The sequence below is a fragment of the Panulirus ornatus genome, chromosome 11 (assembly GCF_036320965.1).
Source record: "Panulirus ornatus isolate Po-2019 chromosome 11, ASM3632096v1, whole genome shotgun sequence".
Taxonomy (NCBI): Eukaryota; Metazoa; Arthropoda; class Malacostraca; order Decapoda; family Palinuridae; genus Panulirus; species Panulirus ornatus.
Window position 1 is genome coordinate 7,256,718 of NC_092234.1, and position 22,376 is coordinate 7,279,093.

The 22,376-nt window shown below is 47.6% G+C and overlaps 1 protein-coding gene across 8 annotated transcripts in view; it reads right to left on the reverse strand.

Moving 5' to 3' along the window:
• The window catches only part of LOC139751264 (uncharacterized), a 142,117-nt gene extending 125,439 nt beyond the window's left edge, over nt 1-16,678 (reverse strand). For 7 of the 8 annotated variants that reach the window (XM_071666561.1, XM_071666560.1, XM_071666557.1 and 4 more), the window contains exon 1: nt 15,682-16,677. In XM_071666561.1, the coding sequence (XP_071522662.1) occupies nt 15,682-16,117 (436 nt within the window). In that variant the 5' untranslated portion in view covers nt 16,118-16,677. Of the gene's footprint in view, nt 1-15,681 lie in introns of all 8 variants that reach the window. The other variant, XM_071666553.1, reaches the window with a different exon arrangement.
• Nucleotides 16,679-22,376: the final 5,698 nt, after the last annotated feature.

Here is a 22,376-nt window from a genome sequence, read left to right on the forward strand (position 1 = left end):
AGCTTACACCACGAGAGAGAAGTCACCTTTGTCGAGACTGTTGCCTTCTCGTTCAAGAACTCACTCCAAAGGAGTCTCCAGTTCCCTGTTACTGGAAGCAGCGCAACCTTCAGAAAGAAGTCCTGGGTAACACCAGGACTCTTTCATAATATATATATATATATATATATATATATATATATATATATATATATATATATATATATATATATATATATCTCGCAGACTTGCCCGCTACGTGACATTCAACCAATCCATCACGGACAATGTCGACATTCAGCTCACGTCACCCACAATGTTACACCATCATCACGGGCAACTCAAGACTCACTCAGCATCCACCACAGCTGTCTCACCGCTGCACACCAGATGAAAACCAAGACATCATTACATCATGGACTCCCGTGCTCTACAGGTTAATGTTCTTGACCGTGACGCATTCGCGGGCCGCCCATAGGTTCGAATCCTGGTTGCGCTCCGGTCGGTCCACAGTCAACCCACCTGTTTATCCAGCCCTGCGTCTTAGTCGACAAAATGGGTAACTGGCACAGGCTAGGATATATATATATATATATATATATATATATATATATATATATATATATATACACACACTTATTGAGATGACCTTGATTAAGGCCTCCGTGGTCCATGACGTCTCAGCTAACATAAAAAAAAATATAACGGTATCTTTGATCAACCACACTCAACCCGCTACTGAACAGTACATTTTGCCAGTGGTCCACATCAAATTACATGTAATACACCATCATATGATAACTACCCCGTCCGTCCGACACACACCCCGCCATCTCTCCCGTCAAGTCTTTCCCAATTATTATGACGTGGCACATTTTAACAGACAGGTTTTTCACTTCCTTCAAAATTCGCGGATACTTTACCTTGTCTCTTCTATTTACCTTTTGATAGTCCTCTCTATATTTCTATAAAGGCGCAGCCTTCATGCGGAGTTCGGTCCGTGGCTGAAGCATATATATATATATATATATATATATATATATATATATATATATATATATATATATATATATATATATATATCTAAACACATTTAGTTTACTTTCCGTGACACATAAAATCGGATCCGAACACTATTTGTTTATTTACCCGCCACTTGTGAAGGACCGCTCTCTCATAGACCGGAGTGCGACGCTCTAATATAAAATCTATCCAATCTTACATATCATCTCACCACACTCTTGTAACGTCATTAACTACACCTCCTCATCATCATCCTCCACCACCAACTGCCCCTTTCTAAACGGACATTTCTAGGTTGAAGACTCCAGTCACGGACGAAAGGGAAAAAGAGACACGGGCGTGTGAACCGTTATGGTCGCCAGTCCCTTACACCACCAAAAACAACCCATCTTCAGGCGGGTCGTTCAACCGCTTCCCTCCCCTCCTCTCTTCAACCTGCCTGCGCTCACTCGCCACCCAAGTCTCAATCACACGAGTTCCGCTTGGCAGCTAATAATGGTGGCATCTGGTCCCAGACTTACTCGAGGCAGATGTCATTTACCAGCAAGAAAGAAAAACACAGAAGAAATAATACACCACGATCACCACGCACGCGCCATCTACTCCATGGGATTGAGGTTTAAGATTTCTTTATGGGGTGATTAAGTTACACTACAGTGCAGTCCTCAGGGAAGCAATGAAATGTTGCAGTTGGCTCTTCATCCACGACCGGGTCTCCAAGCTAAGCTAACGCCTTAGGCAATGATATACGACCCTTGAACACGACGGGACGACCCTTGGGTACTGATGGGTCTGGCCTCAGACCCGGCTGAGACTTAAGTCTCAGGTCGTCGTTGCAAAAGGTTGAGGCCATCAAACCCAAGGGGTCGTCCTTGATAGTCGTGCTTCAGTGTCGTGTCGTCGTGTTCAACTGTCGCGCTCAACGGGGGTAGACTCAAAGCTATCCTCAACTCTACACACGTATGATGAATGATACACAAGTCGGTACGACACTCGGGGAGTCTCACACACACAGTGTTCCCTGGCGAGGAGCTACCACAACACCGAGAGCCGACCTGCAGGAGATGGCGGCAGCAGCAGCACTCGGGGCGTTACTGTTGATCTGTTACGGTCAAGAGCCGCGCACTTGTGTCGGTGCCTTACTTGGAGTGTGTGCGCGCGCGCGTGTGTGTGTGTGTGTGTGATTACTATTTGTTACGGGAAGAAAGTGTTACATTCGCCCCGTCTCTTACCTTTAACCAGCTTAAACCAGGTACAGATTTACTGACCAGCCCCGAGGGGGATGATGAAAAGCTCGGTTGGCTGTGGGCTAACTGCCGCGCCTAAGATTCGAACCGTAATCGGGACCGTAAGATCGTACTGGAAATTTTGAACGGAGGTGCCGAATGCCTATGGTGGTCGCCGCTCAACAACCAGAGAATCCCCCCGAGCGTTTTGTTTTAGTTTATAGATTTATCGAATTAGCTTTTGAAAGGGTGAGTGAACAGGCGAGCAGTACAGAGCCATAGAGAAGGGAGCAGTGGACGAAATGTTTCTACTTATAAAAGAATTCTCCTCCCTAGTCTGGGGCTGGTGATGGAAGGTAAATGTTCTCGGGGACGATTTCTTTCTTTAATGGCCCCCTTTGATGATGATGTCTTGCGTGCTTGCAGATGTCGTGTCTGCTGTGTTGTTCTTGTTGATGCTTTGAGTGTGTCACACGCGATCTCCAGTCCTGCTGGTGTGTATGTGAGTGCGAGTTAGTGGCCATTCAGGGGCTATGGGAGAGGTGAGGGTTGGGTTATGGGGGGTAAGAGGGGCCGTGGTGGGACTCTGTGGGGGGTTACAAAGATTCTATTTTGAGCAAGCCAGTGTTCTAATTGTGTGATGTAAAGCTGTCAGTTCAATGTCGTTTGTGTAGCACGCATGGTGTGTGTGCACCATCTTCTTCAAGTTATATATATATATATATATATATATATATATATATATATATATATATATATATATATATAGTTCCAAGCATAGTCGAATATTTACACATACAACCATCTAAAAATATATAAAGCAAATACTGTTTCAGATTCATCACAACACAACTAAAAGGTATTAAGACCTCCTACCACTCACAATCCCTTTATAATTATCCTCTTAAGTAAGATGGACGTGCGACCCTTGGGTATGACGGGTTGGCCTTTGACATGACCCTTAAGGGCCACCATATACCCATAGGTCGAGCAGAAGCGTCGTCCCGTCGCTTACAAGGCTTAACGTTAAGCTGTCGGGCGATAGATAAATCATCATCAATATTATCTTGGCTTAAGCGAGTGAGAGTTGGATCGCACAAGGAGGAGGAGGGGAAGGGGGGGAGTGAGTGTTCTGGGGGGGAGGGGTGAAGGTTGAAGATGCTGGAGGTCCAAGAGGGTGCGGCTGCGGGAGAGCTGAATGGACAAAATGGGAGCAACGCTGACTGACTCCTTCCCTCCCTCACTCCTCCTCCTCCTCTCTCTCTCTCAGCTTACTCCTCCTCCTCCTCCTCCTGATGGTGATCATGTTAGCTCCTCTGTTGTCAAGTGTTTGTGCTGGTACACCCGTTACTGCTACTGTTCTCTCAGTTGTCAAGGTGTCCAACTGCTGCCGCCGCTGGTGTTTTGTCTGTTGCATTCATGCTGGTGGGGCGTTTTCTCTTGCCAAGTGTTCCTGTTGTGCTGGTGATGGGCTTCTGTTGCCAAGGGTTCCTACTGTTGCTGCTGCTGGTGTTTCTGTTGCCATGTGTTCTGCCGCTTAGCGTCTGTGTTGCTCCTGTTGTTGTCGCGTGTTCTATACGTTTCCACAATTCCTGCCAAAATACTTTTAGCAACACTCTTAACACAAAAAGCAGCTGGGTCCGAGTTCAGAGAGAGACCTCCCCAGCTATTGGCAGTTTTCACGGCTGCTTCTTTCTTCTTCCACTCCCTTTCCTTCGACTGTTGTTTTTACAGGTAATAAAAAAAAGGGGGGGATGGAGGGAGGGATTTAACCAGGTGCTTCTACTGACAACTGTGACTCCAGTATTCCCCGACAGGGACTGGTAGCCCTCCTAGTACCTAGTAACACCCTCGTCCTTTTTTTCTCTACCCTCCACACTCCTTCATCGAGCACTGCTGTTCCCATGAACGTGGCTCCGTTGCTAACAACTCCCGCAGGAAGGGTTTTGCCTGAATCGCCGCCGAACACCACTCCCGTCCGTCTGTTTTCAGGGACCCCACTTTGCACTCCTGGTATTCCTGGTGCCTGTAGTGTTAACGGTGGCGGTGGTGGTGTGGTGGTAACTATAGCCTGGTGCAGGGGGTCTACGCTTGGCGGGAGGGCACCTCACCCCTTGATCCTCGTGTCTCCCACAGAGGGAGGCAGGGAGGGAGGTTCGGGACAGCGGGCGGCTGGCTATAATGCACGAGACGGCGCTGCTCCCTCGCTGCCTGTGCCACGCGTGTGTCGAGGCGTGGACCCGTCCCTGTGTCAGAATCACTACCGTCTGTGTAATTGGGAGAGAGAGAGAGAGAGAGAGAGAGAGAGAGAGAGAGAGAGAGAGAGAGAGAGAGAGAGAGAGAGACTGCATTTACCTATTTGTACTGTAACGGGGAGGGAGTTCTACACTCGTGGTGACCTCATCTATCTAACTTCCATCAAGCTCTTTAAACGTTTATATCCTTCTGCGCGTTTAATGATTCCTCGTTCACACCCTTCCATTCACCCACCACTCCTACACTGTAAAGGTATTTCTTCATACCGTTTCTTTTTTTTTCAACGATTTCGTTACTTATTTTCGTGTTTAGGCCTCTGGTTGTCCTATCCCTACATCTTTCGAAGTACTGTTCTTTTTCTTACCTCAATTAATTTCAGAAACTTAAAAGGCATTGATCAGGTCACCCCTCACCCTTCACTCTCTCTTCTATGGTCGGCAAATTCAAGGCCTCTAGCCCGCCCTTCCCTGTAACAAACCTCACATAATTCACGTACCATCTTTCGCACCTGACATATCCTCGACGGGGGTCCGAAAGAAGGCCCAAAATCGTTGCTACCATAAAGCAGTAATCAAAGCTTGTCCTCACTTCCTCCCTGGGGTTAGGGCGACGCACACATCCATCACCTAAGACCAGCACTCGTGGCACGCAACCAAACGCCCCGCGTTACACTCCCAGACGAAGGAGGGAAGATGCGTGAGACACCCAGTTCATACACGAGGATCATGTACGCACGGGAGAGCCACGAGGATATGACGGTCACGCTGGGAGACGACTTGTGATGGTGAACGTCACGGAGGAGGAGGAGGAGGAGGAGGCGTGAACGTAACGGGCTGCATTACATCCCAGCAGCCTCGGCCTTCATCATACACACACACACACACACACACACACACACACACCAGAAGCAGTGTAAGTTAAATAAAGAAAGAGATGCTAATCGCTAGAGTAAACATCGTCACCTGTGCGAGGACTAAGTGATTAACAAAAAGGAAAATGAAGATGAAGTATGTACAGCTCTCATAATAAACTAATACATGAGGAGTGATCAAAAATAAATGACAAAGAAGGCATAAATTGAAAAAAAAATATCAACATTTAATAAATAGTAGCGTAGTCGTTAGCGTTCTTCTTGATCCCAGTTCGATCCCCTAGCGCGGGCACACGACGCACAACTCGCCCAGTCGTTCATCCTTCCTCTGACTGGTAGATAAATGACTCCCCACCTTTGGTTGAGGTAAAGTTCCCAGGGGGTGTGACAGGTCCTAACCCACCGACATCTCGTAACCCGGCTCGAGTTAACCCAGGGGTGTCTATGTCCAAAGGGCATGACCTTTATCAACATCCCTAGTGAGCCTTCGGCAGGTGCCCATGTCCGGGGACACAGCCCTTACAGGCAGACCCAACAGGACTAGTACTTTTTTAAGACCAGGACAACAGCTACCTAGCTTTAACGTCCGCATGTGTACATACATGACTCGTACACAACTACAGAAAATATGTTGAGAAAAAGATGATACAAGAAGGCCATCCCTAATGAGACGACCCGACCACCTACAGGCGACCACAAAAACTCTACCACACCACGACCAACGAGACCAGACACACCCCCAAGTGATCATGGTATCGAACCCTCCGCTTGAACCCACTTCAGTTCGACGGTAGGTACACTACCTTTGCGCCAAGGGTACGACACATGAGGAAGACGGTACACTACTCTTGAGCCAAGGGTACGACACATGAGGAAGACGGTACACTACTCTTGAGCCAAGGGTACGACACTTGAGGAAGACGGTACACTACTCTTGAGCCAAGGGTACGACACTTGAGGAAGACGGTACACTACTCTTGAGCCAAGGGTACGACACTTGAGGAAGACGGTACACTACTCTTGAGCCAAGGGTACGACACTTGAGGAAGACGGTACACTACTCTTGAGCCAAGGGTACGACACATGAGGAAGACGGTACACTACTCTTGAGCCAAGAGTACGACACTTGAGGAAGACGGTACACTACTCTTGGGGTATATTCTACTGGCCTGGCTTTTCGACCCGTGACCTACGGGTCAAGAGTCAATGGCCAAGGTCATCATACCCCCACGGCAGGTGGAGCCGTCGTGTTGCAGGGTCGCTACCGTCGCACTAAGGGCGTGCTACACCAGGGGGCCTCCAGGATTTCCATCAGCTTCCAGAAGGTAACTCAGAACCAGCCAACAGTCACAGCTCACAGCTGGTGTGCGAAGTGAGCTAGAGAGGTTTGGTTCTTCGTCAATATATGGACAAAACGACGTGGGGTTTGCCGACATGGGGCACACCCAGGCTATGATGGAGAAGAGGTTGGGGGGTTTGGGGAGGAGGGGTATATGGAGCCGGCTTGGGCATCGCCTGGGTTGGCAACAAGCCAGCCAACCTATGCTGGGGCAAGACAAACCTCCCACCTACCTGCTTGCCACAAGCACCCTGGGGCGCAAACCTGTCCCAACCCGCTGTACTCCCTCCTGTGCATCCAGCACACATATGGCACACGTACACCTCACATTTTGTAATACACGGGTCAAATAATGCTCACATACCAGTCACATCGGTCACATGATGCTTGCATACCAGTCACATCGGTCACATAATGCTCACACACCAGTCACATCGGTCATATAATTGCTCACATCCAGCTTGCGTGCCTAACACATGCTGTTCACGTGCTTCACACACTGCTCACATATAAATGACACGGCTTGGCTATGCTTACATGCCTCACTCACACAATGATTTCAATTTTCACACACACACACACACACGCGCACACACACACACACACACACACACACACACACACACACAGACACTCTTAGGAAAAAAGCAAAAACGATAAACATCGAACATCGAGAGAGGTCTGAGTGATGAGGAGTGTGTTATACACGCTAAAAGGAATGTTATATATTACTATATGGTAAGAGGTGTGTGTGTGTGTGTGTGTGTGTGTGTGTGTGTGTGTGTGTGTGTGCGAGAGAAACGTACTGAAGCGGGCGTGTAGGCTGCACTAACTCAGCACGGGAGGAGTTTCAGCATGGTGACTGACCCAGCATGAGAACGAGACTTAGTATGGAGGGGAAAAATACAAATCAAAATGACACACACACACACACACACACACAAGCACTGGACTCATCAAATACAGCTTTTTCTTAATACCCAGACTCAGGACGAGGGGGGGGGGGGGGAGTTGGACCGCTGGGGGGAGAGTTGGACCGCTTCAGGGGGAGGGAAGGGATGGAAGGGGGATGTTGATGTAAATAGCCGCTGTGCAACACCCCGACACAGGAGGCCGTGCTCACAGGTGCGTGCATGGTGGAGATATGCAGGAACGACAAGAGGGTCGCACTGCGCCCTCCGACGACTGACGAGAAATGCATTAATAATGGAACGGTGGCTGGGATACAAGGCAAAAGTCTGGCGCCAGGAGAGAACAAGACACCCACCCCCCCGGCATTATGATAAATGATAACTAACCACTCGCCGTTAGTTATTAGCTCCCTCTTTAATAAAAAATGGCACGTCATCACCAACAGGGCAACACCACCACCACCTCCCATCTTCCAGCGCTTGTTCCTTTGCGACGCGTCGGTGATTTGCCTAAACCACCAGGGTACAGAGACTCCGGGAGGAGGAGGAGGAGGCGGCAGAGGGGGGGAAGGAAGGTCAAGACCTTAAAACCATTTGAGAACGACGACTCAATTACCCGTGGGGAGGACGATAGCCACTGAAACATGATAAGAGGCAGCCATCGAACTCAAGGAGTTAGTACTGTCAAGGAGTTTATGGCTCTCGAACTCACATGGGTCCTATGTCGTCGTACTAATAGGTTCGAGATGACGTACTGAAGGGGTTGATAAGTCGTATTAATGGGTGTCGTACTGAAGGGGTTGATAAGTCGAACTGGAGGGTGGTCGAAACATCGTCGTACTGAAAGGGGGTGATTACGACATCGTACCGAAGGGCCGTCTGGACGTACACGTGGTTCGTACTGACCAAAAAAGCACACCGTCCCGGCAAATGCGCCTGTGCCGCGTTAAAAAACAAGTGGAGAGAGAGAGAGAGAGAGAGAGAGAGAGAGAGAGAGAGAGAGAGAGAGAGAGAGAGAGAGAGAGAGACGACCCCTCTCCATCCTCTGCAGAAGGTTCAGAAAAAGTGTCTCGGGGTCTCAGAGTGTTATACGACTCCCTGGCGGGCAAAGGCAAGGACGGCGACGTACAAGCTTTTTCCCCCCTGAAGGTGCTGTGGGGGAATTTTCCTGGAAGCCATAGTGCTGGAACCTCCTCAGGAAAGGGAGGGGTGTCAGTGGTGGTCGAAGCAGTTAACCCTACGTCACGACAATGAAACATCATCGGACCCCTGTGGGTACGACGAAGACACGACCCATGGTTACAAGATGGCGTGGCAGATTGACCTGACCCCTTAAGAGGTGGTGGTCGTAGAGGCGCCACTCCGTCATAACCAAGGGTCGTACCATTCTGTTCAAACGGGGGGGGGGGGGGGGGGTTTCCAGAGCATGGAAGTGGGTGTCCAACGACCCAGTCCAGCAGCCTGTGTCCAGCGCGGGCTCCCTGGGGTGGGGTGATGATGGATGGTTCCCCACCGAAGACCTCGCCAGGTGATGGTCGAGGAACGGGTAGTGAGTGGGGTAGCCAGAAAGAACTCCACCTCCCCCCCCCCCCACACACACACAATAATGTGCCTCAGTGACATCTAACTACAACTCAAGTTGTGAAGGTTGTTGGCGTGGGGGGTGAGATGAGTGGTCGTGAGACGAGCCATCCCTCAACTTACAACTGTAATTAAGCCCTGCTGTTCTTGCTGGGGTCGTAACGTACCAATTATCTCATTCCGACCCCCTTCAGTACAGCAAACTGCCAATATACTCAAGTGGACGAGGCTGTCTATGACGTCAAGGATTTGACCCTAATGAACCTAAAAGCCTTAGGAGAAAAAGAAATATACGTAATCGAAATCAGCTCCTAAACTAGAGCAAGGCCAGTCTGAGGTTGCTTGTGACCTCTTACCACCAACCTAAATACACAGCCAGAACCAAAAAAATGTTTGTTTTGATTAGCTCTTTCATTTGCATAAACCTATATGCCAAGATAACCATGTCTGTGTAATACATGTGTTGTTACCAGTTTGAACTTCCCCCCATCATTCAGCAACCTGATCACTTTTCCCTAATTAATATGCAAATTTATGCACCTACGCACCCTCAATAATTTGCAAAAAAAAAAAACTTGTATGCCATGCTATATCACCTCTGCCTAAGGCATCTTTTTTCTTTTTTTTTTTTTTTGAAATCTTAACTTTACCCCCCCCTCATCCAACACTCCTAATCATAACAAGTGTTAGAAAAAAAGACTAATTAATATGCAACCCTAAAAACTGATCCGTTCATCTCCACAGGGCGAAGACGCCATTCATGGTAGACACACACACACACACGCCTTCACATATATACAAGAGAGGAACAGCGAAGTGTCTCACACATACATTACGTACATGTAAGCGGGATAATTAAATGGAACAAAAATGCCAAAGCCTACTGAATTCTGAGCCCTGGTAAGTCAAACGACCTGCTACGTGCGCATGCTTAACGACCGCTAGATGTTAACGGCCACTTCTAGGCCTACCAGGCGCGACCCCCCCACCCCCCTAAACCGGCTGATCGACAAGGGAGTCGAAACCCGATATCAGGCGGACCCATAACCGATAGACGAGGCACACCACGCCGATAACCAGTCGCCATGGTGACTGGACGGCCTCCCCAGCAAAGCACTACGTAAACACAGACTTTTCCACAATCGCTGTACTGGGGTATACTGGAGGGCAGACATACCCTTGATATGTTAGGGTATACCGTAGAGCAGACTCAAGTCTCGCTATGCCAGGGTATAGCCGACGTAACACCCATGGGCCACATCCATGGCGACTGTGTGTACACATGACCTTAGAATTACCCTTAACACCTGAAGGAAGTGATAATAGGATCTTCCAGTTGGTGGATGTGGGCTTAAACGGCCCTATCTCCTGGTGGGTCTAAGGTCCAGAACCAACCATCACCACCTTCCTATCCTCACCTACATCCTCCGGCAGTCCACACTCCCATCACCGCGAAGGACACGACCGAGTCGGGTCGCACCCGCTGCAGCGACTCAACCCATTACCAGGGTCGACGGACCTGGCGTCCTCAGGACGGGGGGAGGTGTCCGCCAGCGGAAGAATTCGGGAAGTTGACGAACCGGAAAAACGAACGTAAATCAACATCGGTCCACTACCGAGAGCTTTACTTCCTTTCCCCTCCACCTCCTTCCTCCCTAGCCAGTAGGACTCTCTCTCTCTCTCTCTCTCTCTCTCTCTCTCTCTCTCTCTCTCTCTCTCTCTCTCTCTCTCTCAATGCTTCAGGGTAGCCTGCCATCTTGGAGATAGCAAGAAGACTCTGGTCCCTCTCGTTCCCCTACCCAACACTCACACCCTCTTGTTGTTGTCGTCCCTCCTCCTCCCTCTTCCTTCCTTCCCTCCTCCTCCTCCTCCTCCTGGGGCTTCCGTAACAAGCCCACCTGAGACCAACACGGTCCACGCGGCGCCATAAACGTAAAAAAAATGTCTCCCTCCCACCAGCCGCCCACGGCTCACCATGGTCCACCACCATGGCTGACTCTGGCCGTCTGAGTCTCTCTCTCTCTCTCTCTCTCTCTCTCTCTCTCTCTCTCTCTCTCTCTCTCTCTCTCTCTCCTGGGGAACTTCCTGGACACCTGCCCGCCCCCTGAGTCAGGTGCCGTCCAGAACATCTCGCCCGGAAACCAGTCAAGGCTTGTTTCTGTGGGGCTTCCACCTTCACGTGGCTACCACGGTGTGTGTGTGTGTGTGTGTGTGTGTGTGTGTGTGTGTGTGTGTGGCGGACTTAACACTCGGGTTTGTACACAATCAATCTTCCTGCAGCAATACATTCTCTCCTGTTATATCTGCATGTTGGTGCATCTGACGTCTTAATGTACTTTCATACTCCATTGTGTGCTCTTATACTTTCCTGTACACTTACGTATTCTTGTGTGTCCTCATATACTTTCTGGTATACTTATGTACTCTCTTGTGCACTCATGTACTGTCTTATATACTAGTATATAAGACATATACTTTCTGGTATACTTACATACTCTCCTGTGTACTTACAAAAATTCCTGGGCAATCACACATAATTTCCTGCATATCTACACTTTTTTCCTCGCAAAAAAAAATATTCTCTCATTCACTTTCATTCTATACTTAGGAACTATTGCTTTAAGCACATTAACACTTGTACACACACACCCACACACACACACACACACACACCACACACAGTATCACACCACACACACACACAACACACACACACACCACACACACACACACACACACACACACACAGTATCAAGTGTAAATTAAAGATTCTTCCTGTTCGTTCTGGTCCCCTATCAAACCCCCCTCAGCACGACCCTTGAGCACGACGGTACGACCCTTGAACACGACGGTACGACCCCTCGGAACAGGACAGCACGACCCCTTGGACATGACCGCCTGGTCTTTGATTGACCCCGACCCCCCTCCGGGTCAGGTCAATGGCCATCTTGCTGATGGTGACCCGAGTGTCGCGGTGGGCCAGTCGCACGTTGCGCGTGGGGGGAGGAGAGGGTGTGCGCGCTGGTGTTCGTAGTGGTCATAATAAGACCTCGTATGTCACGTGGTTGTGTGTGGTGATACCACGCGATAACTGTGGCAGTCGTGCTGTGAGGTACCAGCCGTAATTGCGGTGTTGCATGGTTTGTAATTCGGGTCAAGCGTCAGTCCCAGACTAGACCATGTCGGCCACAATGCAAAAGCAAAGGTTCCATGTGGATCTTACTGTCATGGGAGCTGCTATTAGCAACGCTACGCCTTCGTGTCTACCCACTTGAATCAAATATTATATATATATATATATATATATATATATATATATATATATATATATATATATATATTCCTATGAGTCCACGGGGAAAATGAAACACGATAAGTTCCAAGTGCACTTTCGTGTAATAATCATATCATTGGGGGAGAGACACAAGAAAGAAATATAACAGTCAGTTGATACACAACCAAGAGACGTAGCTAGGACGCCATTTGGTAAACAATTGATTATCCAAGACAATCTCGCGCTCATGGGGTTAACGGGTCGTCCTCGAGGCTGTGGAGTCGTACGCATGGGGTTCAATCTATCGTATACACAAGGGGTCGTCATGTCGTTGTACTCTAATGGTCAAATCCTCGTAGAGCAACTCCCACATCATAACCTGCCGTACGTCTCATAACAACCTTTTCCCCTCACAGCCCACCACCCATGCATAACCTCTACAGCCTCTGCCTCACCCCAAGTCCTCCCACAACCCACAACTCTGCACACTCATACCTTCTACAACCCCGTCTGGTCACGTGTATACGCGGCCACCTCCACTGCTGGCGTCGATCTAGTGCAACGAACATCCCCGACGGAAACCACTGAATAAACTGCCCATCAAAACATCACAAGCTGCTATATATATATATATATATATATATATATATATATATATATATTACTGGTCATGTCTACTCCAGCATTAACTGGCGACCATCAAAACACCACAAACAGTTACACAACAGGCCAGGACAACTGCAGCATTAACTAGACATCAAAACAACAAAACACAGGCTGTTCCCTGACCCTATACTGACTAACTCATGTCCACACACGAACACAGCGAGACTTGGGAGTCGACAAAGACACGTGAGGAAGACTGTTAACCTGCTGGCCACGTGTGCGCGACCAACCGAGCACAACTCTTAGGGACGAGGGTTCGAACTCTGGATACGACTGCCTAAGCCTTAAGTCTTTGACCTGATCCTTTATAAGGGTAGGGTTAAAGGCTCAGGCCATTATATATAAAACCAAGGGTCGTAACGTCATACTCAACAGGTCGTGATGCAGAACACACACACACACACACACACACACTTTTTTCCTCCTGTCCACATAGTAAACCAGACATTCCTCATAATGTATTCCCTCATTAACAGTGTTCTCCACGATCCCCTCATCTCACACTCTCATTTCTTCCCCATTATTCCTCACGCCCTCCATTAAACACTGCTCTCCTTCCCTCGTTCCACATTTGTCTCATTCTTCCCATTCTCTTCCGTCATTTCAGCATCCATAAACTGTCGGTTCCCTGCGCTCCCATCAGTAGCAGGGCACCTCTTTCCACCTGTGCGAGCCTAGCCTCCCATGTCCTTCAATGTTCCGGTACATATCGTAGCACACACAAACAAACACGACTCTCTCAACTACCATTAAACCACAGTTAATATACAGCAAAATTCACGGAAATATTAAAAGGATCCGTTGAGGTAAATGTACGAGTATCACAACTAAACACAAAATGCATAATCTAGCCCGACAGAGAAACAGATTAACTATTTTTTGTGGCTAATTGTAAAAAAAAGAAAAAAACGAAACGTTTATTGCTGGTGACACCTGTCAATGACCGTTTTTTTTTCACGTGAAACGTTCACACGAGAGAGAGAGAGAGAGAGAGAGAGAGAGAGAGAGAGAGAGAGAGAGAGAGTCAGGAACAGAAAGCGATAGTTCCAAGTATATCGGAAACGGAAGCGGAAGGAGCGACATGAGCATTAACGCGTCATCCTTGGTGAGTGGCCACGCATTGATACCCACCTGAGGGTCATCCTTGGTGAGTGGCCCAGCATCATACCCATCTCGGCGTCATCCTTGGTGAGTTGGTCCCGCAGCATGCCCACCTGGACGTCATCCCTGATGAGTGGCCTCACATCATGCCCACCAGAACGTCATCCCCGATGAGTGGCCTCATCATCATGCCCACCAGAAAACATCCAGACGTCATCCTTGATGAGCAGCCTAACATCATGCCCACCAGAAAATCATCCTTGATAAGCGGCTCACCATTTATAACCAGGGACGTCATCCTTGGTGAGCGGCTCTACCTCATGCCAAACAAAACAGTAATCCCTGGTAAGTGGCCCAGCGATATACCCACCGGGACGTCATCCTTAATGAGTGACTCCTATTCACACCCAACTCCCTCCCTCCCTCTGAGATAGGTAACATCGCCTGGCAATGAGACCCACTGGCTCAACCACCACTAGCCTGCCTCTGACTCACTCTTAAACACACCCACAACACAGTTACGCACCTCAGTCCCTCTCCACTGCGATGCCCACCGACACAACCTATCCAAATTAAGAGATACGTCTCCATCACTGAACACCCACTACACAAACCAGTCACTTACACAGCCCATACCATGTTAACATAATAAACCTCCACACCATTACTTAGGAAAAATATGACATTTCTAAAGACAACAGTGACTCTTGAGTATTCTGATCAGCATCTACCATTGTTTATTATGCCTCCAGGTGCCCAAATGTCAAGGAAAGCAGGAAGGAGTTATCAGCGAACTCGAGGAAGTCTTCGTCGTACACTATAAAATATATACATATAAGCATAAGAGTTTTTATAGCCACATTATTCATCAAGACTTCGTGGGGGGATGATCCTTCTTATATCCTCAAATACACTTGCAATAATATTCTCACCTGTGTTTTTTTTTTTTTACTCCAACGTAAAGACTACCAAAAAAATGACATTTACAACAAAGAAAAAATAATGCTATGCTATTAAACTTATGCAAACACTGCGTCTTCAGGGTAAGGGAAGGACAGGTTAGGAGGACCTGAGCTACTGGTTAGATGGAAGACGATGTAAGTACATTTCGCACGGGTGTGTGGAGACTCATACTTTGACATGACAAAGTAATCGACACAGGAGACACCGTAATCTCTCCCTGAGTTGGATGTCAAGCACTTACAACCTCTTGAGCACGACGGCTCGACCCTCCCGCAAGGTTGTGATGGTTGGGCATCTGACAAGACCCTCCTAAGTCTCAGGTCAAAAACCAGACCATCTCACGCACGGGAGCGGTAAGTACGTAAGTCCGTGCTCAAGAGGTTAAGCATATGGGAGGTTTGCAGCAACAACGATGAAGTCGCGGAACACATCTATGTAACAACCCACGCTACAGAGGCGTTGTAAGGCGTGGAGGAGGGATGGATACTCACGTGAAAAAGTTGAGAGGGCAATTTTCTGAAGGTGGGCCTTCGTGTCCTTGGCGTAGACTAGGATGGCCGAGGCGTTGAGGGATAGGGCGTTCGCCACTTTTTCACTGTCGGGGCATTGGCCGCGTGCAACCAACGCCACCCACGGCTCGCTGGGCGGCACTACAGCCCAGGGCGTGGTGCAGCCGTATCTGTTATACTTGTTGATGCCGGCTTCGGCCGCGTGCCCCACCAGGATCATCCCGGAAGCCACCCCTACAGCCCCTGTGCCGAACTTGCCCACCTGCCCGTAGTTGGTGCTGTGGTGGCCAGTGCTGGGGTCGACGTAGGAGATGTTGAGGTTCGCCAAGGTGATGGTCGCTCCCTCGTAGGTCCACTCCGAAGTCACCGCGGCGGCGAACCCGATCACCCACACCCACAGAAGAACCCACGCCCGCATGATGCCGCTCTGTTCTTCTCTTGCCTTCAAACGCAATGTCAGCGGTTCATAATACGGCCAGAAAACTGTTCAGCTGACTCCTGCACAACAGCCAGCCAACAGTTACAATGGACGCTACCTCCTTGCGGCCATTGAGTCTAGTGGTTCTTCACATCCGGGGTAACTGGTTACTACGAAAACCAAAATTTCGGGGGAAACTCGCTTGCCGATGTCTGAATTCACAAACGTCTGGGATATAGGAATCACAAACATAAAACAAAGAGACAAAATGCGTGCACAGACGAACGTAAAACCAATAAATATAACTGCAGGTTAATTTCTTTGTCTTGTGATACAATATGCACTTAAAAAATAAGGATTTTGTTAATATCACTTATTCGCTGACTAGAGTAAGCACGGGTATGTTTGGATAAGACTATGCCAGTCCGGCTGCAGCACTTATCAAACTCAAAACTACAGGGTGACGTGTAACATAAAAAATAATAAAGAATAAACGTGAGCAGCACAGCAGCAAAAGCAACGGACTGCCCGATCTCTCTTGTGGCTGTGACTTTACTGCTGCTGCTTCCTCGAACCTCGGCAACGATCCCAGCTGGCCCAGGCTGAGGTGCCAAGTACTCTTATTGCATACATTTATTTCATACCTTCTCAATGTCGCTCTGGCATGAGGCAGTCACACAAGAGATATCTCACGATAGACGATACTGTCACAACAAAAGATGACTCGAAATATGACCGCGGATTTTAAAAACGGGCAACGTTTTCAATGCTTACCTCCTCCCTCCTCCGAGCTACCGTCGTTGCCACAAACCGCCAACCACGTGTTCCAAGGCGGTGACAACAACAACAGCGCCGACATCAGTTTGACGACGGCTGGTGGATATAATCAAATGACAGCCACAATCTGATAGACAAACGTACTTACATAGTTTACATCCCAACGGCTCACCCGTCTCTCGACGAATGATCGTGAGGTATGACGATTCCTACAATGGTTGTCTCTTTTAACTACATGTTGCGGCAGTTATGAGAGCCATAGAGTTTGGGCTCCTAGCTTCAAAAACAGTAGGCCTTGAAGTCTGCGCTTCTAATGTCTGAAACAACACCCATGTAGTCTTAGCTTCCAAGCCTTTGATGCAAGAAAACCTAGTAGTCTATACTAGGCTCCTGGCCTCTAAAACTGAGAAATACAGTCTGGGTTCATAGCTCCTGAAACAGAAGCCATGAAGCCAGGAGCTTCTAACCTCGTATATATAAAGCCGTGGTGTAGTCTGCAGGGTTCCTAACGACTTCTACAATAAGCAGTCAAGGTTCCTAGCCTCTGGTAGAGAAAGCTTTGTCTAAAGATCTGGGTTCCAATCTTCTAACACAGAAAGCAAATTATTCTGAGCTCCTAGACTAACACGAACAGTCATGTCGTCTGGGCTTCTGCCATTTAATACGAAAACCATGCAGTCTGAGCCCCTAAATTCTAAATATAATAAATGCAAGAATGAATGGACTACGTACGTAATCTTTTCATAACGAGATTTTAAAATGATAATAAATGTAAAGTTATTTTCAGGTTTCATTAGCGTTAGGGCTATGTGTAAATCTGCTTTATTTACACAGGCTTTCAGTCTTGTAGTAAATGGCATATCATTTTTACAGGTCATTAGGATTCTGAATTACATCTACTAAAATTCATATTTGATTTCGTGTTTGAGAAGCTCCACCTAAATACTGCCTTTTGCAATTCCTCTTCCTGAACGCGAACTTTTAAAACATGAAAATATATTAACATTATTATAAATACTTATATCTAAATCTAAATTTCAGACGTTAATTTCCAAATTTTTCATTTTAATTTGTTAATTTTGTAATCTTACATATCTAGTGTTCTGTTTTAAAGACACCTATACCATAAAATCAAAGTAAAATAAAGTCGACTACGGTGCAAGCAAGAATATATATATATATATATATATATATATATATATATATATATATATATATATTTTTCTTTTCTTTCATACTATTCGCCATTTCCCGCATTAGCGAGGTAGCGTTGAGAACAGAGGACTAGGCCCTTGAGGGAATATCCTCACCTGGGCCCCTTCTCTGTTCCCTCTTTTGGAAAATTAAAAAAAAAAGTGAGAGGGGAGGATTTCCAGCCCCCCGCTCCCTCCCCTTTTAGTCGCCTTCTACGACACGCAGGGAATACGTGGGAAGTATTCTTTCTCCCCTATCCCCAGGGATATATATATATTTTCGACACGCATCCAGTTATGAACCAACAACAAAGGCAAAGGTGAACTGCAGGGCTTGTGTGTAAGCCGGCCGCCCTGGAGAGACAGGAACACGGGCGCTTGTTGCCCTCAGATAGCCAGACACGCTAACCACAGCAAACGCGATTGTAATCAATATCTAACCAAACAGATGACACCAGACTTTGAACTCACTCACTATTTCACATTTTTCCACAGCCCTATATTTGGGTTCGTACACAAATGTTTACGGTGTTCAAATAGGTATATTCAAAAGAACAAGATCTCGGCGCACAAAAATAAAACAAAGTTACTCAATATTCTTAAATGATGACCCCACACTGTACCCTATGTATGTAAGGTACCATCACCATTACTACTCGTCACCACACAATGGCAACACCATCGAGGTGGTCATCATGATGATGCCAGATACCACCAGATGTCAAAGCAGATGCACGGCCCACCGTACCATTGCTAATCTTCCTGTACGATTTAATGACCTTATTAAACACAATTACCCACACGACGCCCGAAAGGCACAGTGACCGGAAGTAAGGTCAAGTAAGGTACTTAGCAACAAGACGATGAACTGCCTTCCAAAAAAAAAAAAAGAAAAAATTTAACGGTCGTTATATAATCACTACATAAACCGGTTTTAAGGGATGAATCGCTCAGGTATAAACCCGGGTTATGACACCACCACCACCATCAGTGACCAGCCCCGGCTCCGTGAATTGTCGGGTACGCAGATAAAGGCACACTAAATGCGACCTTGAGAATGTCTACAGACGAAGCAAATCTCGTTTATCACCAAAAGACACAACAAGGCAGGCGGTAGTAAATTTACATTTTGTTATGAATAACTGCGAAGAAAATGGATAATCTTGACCCCGAATTCAACCTCTCCCTTGATCACGACGATGCAATGTGTGACCCCAGCGTACGACCTAACCATTGACCTGACCCTTCACAAGGCCATTGTCCTACCCACGGGTCGCATCCCCTGCTTGGTGGAATGAATTAATGTCAAGAGTGAAGAGATATATTTCCATTCTAATGACGATTTCCTTACTGTTAACTGTAGGGCGCCACCCACGGTGGCCAGCAGCGTTCACGCCCTCACCGTGGGGGGATCCGGAAGGAGAAAGAGAGAGGGAGGGAGGGAGGCTGGGTGGGTGGGTCCTACAGAATCCTAGTTCTCTCCAGCGCTTGAGGGTAACTGCTGCAGGAGAAGATGGGATTCTACCGATACTAACTGTTGGGTTTGGACTTCTCGCCGCCGAACAGACCGGAGTCGACCAGTTCCAAGATCTTTTCTTGGAGTAGGTAGAGACCGCAGCCGCAGCCTACCAGTTCCAAGATCTCGTCTTGGGCAGTTATGAGACCGCAGCCGCAGCCAGGTTCCAAGTTCTCGTCTTGGGCATTTATGAGACCGCAGCCGCAGCCTGCCAGGTTCCAAGATCTCTCGTCTTGGGCAGTATGAGACCGCAGCCGCAGCCTACCAGTTCCAAGATCTCGCCTTGGGTAGGTACAGACCGCAGTTAACCAGTTCCAAGATCTCGTCCAGGGTAATATAGACCGCAGCTGCAAGCGACAAGGCCCACCCGTGGCACCTCCCAGACTCGCCTCATGCGAATCATCGGAAAGTGACTGGCTTGAATGAAGACGCCAAAACACCGTCAGTGGTGGAAATAACAACAGGAGAGAGAGAGAGAGAGAGAGAGAGAGAGAGAGAGAGAGAGAGAGAGAGAGAGAGAGAGAGAGAGAGAGAGAGAGAGAGAGACCTTATCCAACTAGCTACAGTGAGGCAGGTCAAGGGAGGGAGGGAGGAAGGCAAGCGAGAATTTAGGCTTGGGAGAGGGGGGACTGACTGGTACAGTATACGAGAGAGAGAGAGAGAGAGAGAGAGAGAGAGAGAGAGAGAGAGAGAGAGAGAGAGAGAGAGAGAGAGAGAGACCTTATCCAACTAGCTACAGAGGCAGGTCAAGGGAGGGAGGGAGGAAGGCAAGCGAGGGTTTAGGCTTGGGAGAGGGGGGACTGACTGGTACAGTATACGAGAGAGAGAGAGAGAGAGAGAGAGAGAGAGAGAGAGAGAGAGAGAGAGAGAGAGAGAGAGAGAGAGAGATCCACGAAAGGTTATGCAACAAGTATGGAGTGTTATGTAAAGTAACTGGGACGAGATCATCCCCCGACTTTATATATACGCGTCTTACCTTGAAATCGTCGACCCCTTGAGTATGTCGTCGACACCCGACTCTTTTTAAGGACACCATATATGTGTGTGTGTGTGTGTGTGTGTGTGTGTGTGTGGGTCGTATCGTTCCAGAGCCGCACCCTCGTGCTCAAGGGTCGTATCGTCGTACTCAAGGGTCGTCCCGCCAACTGGACGACTTATACAGTCGTCGTTCTGAGAGGGTCGAAGCATATCGTTAATGAATATGTACCTCAGGCACACGCCTGGAAGCAAGCGAGACAATAGATGCTTGCGGTGGCGAGGATGTGGTACTGTCGGCGGTGGTGGGCAAGACAAGGGAACCCTGAAATAGTAAAGGGTTGGGGACTGGCGAAGCCTCTGGACTCCTACACTAAAAATGATAATGGTGGGAGAATCCGTAGACTGACTGGTACCCCACAAAAAAAAAGGGATACAATTATAGAGGATCCTTCTTGTTCCTGATATCAAGTCATGCCACACGACTGGTCCCGCACCACACAAAGTAAGTCGCGGGGCGACTGGCTCTCAACGTATCAAGATAAACCATCTACTAAATAGTGACCAAAACCCAAGAAGATTAGGTTTAGCCTGTATGTGGTCTTAGCATTATCCCCTACACCTGAAGAAGGTGTTCAAGTTTTTTCACTTCGTGGTTTTATACCCGTCACCTTCTGGACCGTAATGATCCCTGGCAGTTGACTGGTCCGAAACCCAACTAACCAACTAACCAGCACCTTAATTCCCTCGCTATTAAGATGACGGATTTTCTGGGGTTCAAAGCCAAGTCTTCCTCTCTCGTCTAATGCAGTCTTCCTCACCCGCCTCTTCTGATGATGACGTTCAGCGCATAAAACAGATTTCTACTGATATTCTTCTCATTCTATTGATTACCTGAATTCTACGGGCTGCATTGGCCGAGGCTGCCTTGATCAATAAAGCCAATTATCAGACATGGGGGTTTACAATCGTTGGCCAACCTAAGGCACTAAATCACTGGGCAACGACAATGTATTACTGATGAAGTTACCTTTAGTATCAAATGCTGAGAGGCCGCTTCGTTGGCGGCAACACCACCAGAGGGTTGGACTGCCCCATAATCTCTTAACATGTGCTGTGGATGTTTAGGAGTTGCCTTGTCTCATCATCTGTAGCGGATGTTTGAGGTGGCTTCCCTACATGACACCAACATAAATGAATGTGACGGTTTACATTCAATGACTTTCTTCCCTACATTACACCAACATAAATGAATGTGGCGGTTTTTATTCAATGACTTTCTTCCCTACATTACACCAACATAAATGAATGTGACGGTTTACATTCAATGACTTTCTTCCCTACATTACACCAACATAAATGAATGTGACGGTTTACATTCAATGACTTTCTTCCCTACATTACACCAACATAAATGAATGTGACGGTTTACATTCAATGACTTTCTTCCCTACATTACACCAACATAAATGAATGTGACGGTTTACATTCAATGACTTTCTTCCCTACATTACACCAACATAAATGAATGTGACGGTTTACATTCAATGACTTTCTTCCCTACATTACACCAACATAAATGAATGTGACGGTTTACATTCAATGACTTTCTTCCCTACATTACACCAACATAAATGAATGTGACGGTTTACATTCAATGACTTTCTTCCCTACATTACACCAACATAAATGAATGTGACGGTTTACATTCAATGACTTTCTTCCCTACATTACACCAACATAAATGAATGTGACGGTTTACATTCAATGACTTTCTTCCCTACATTACACCAACATA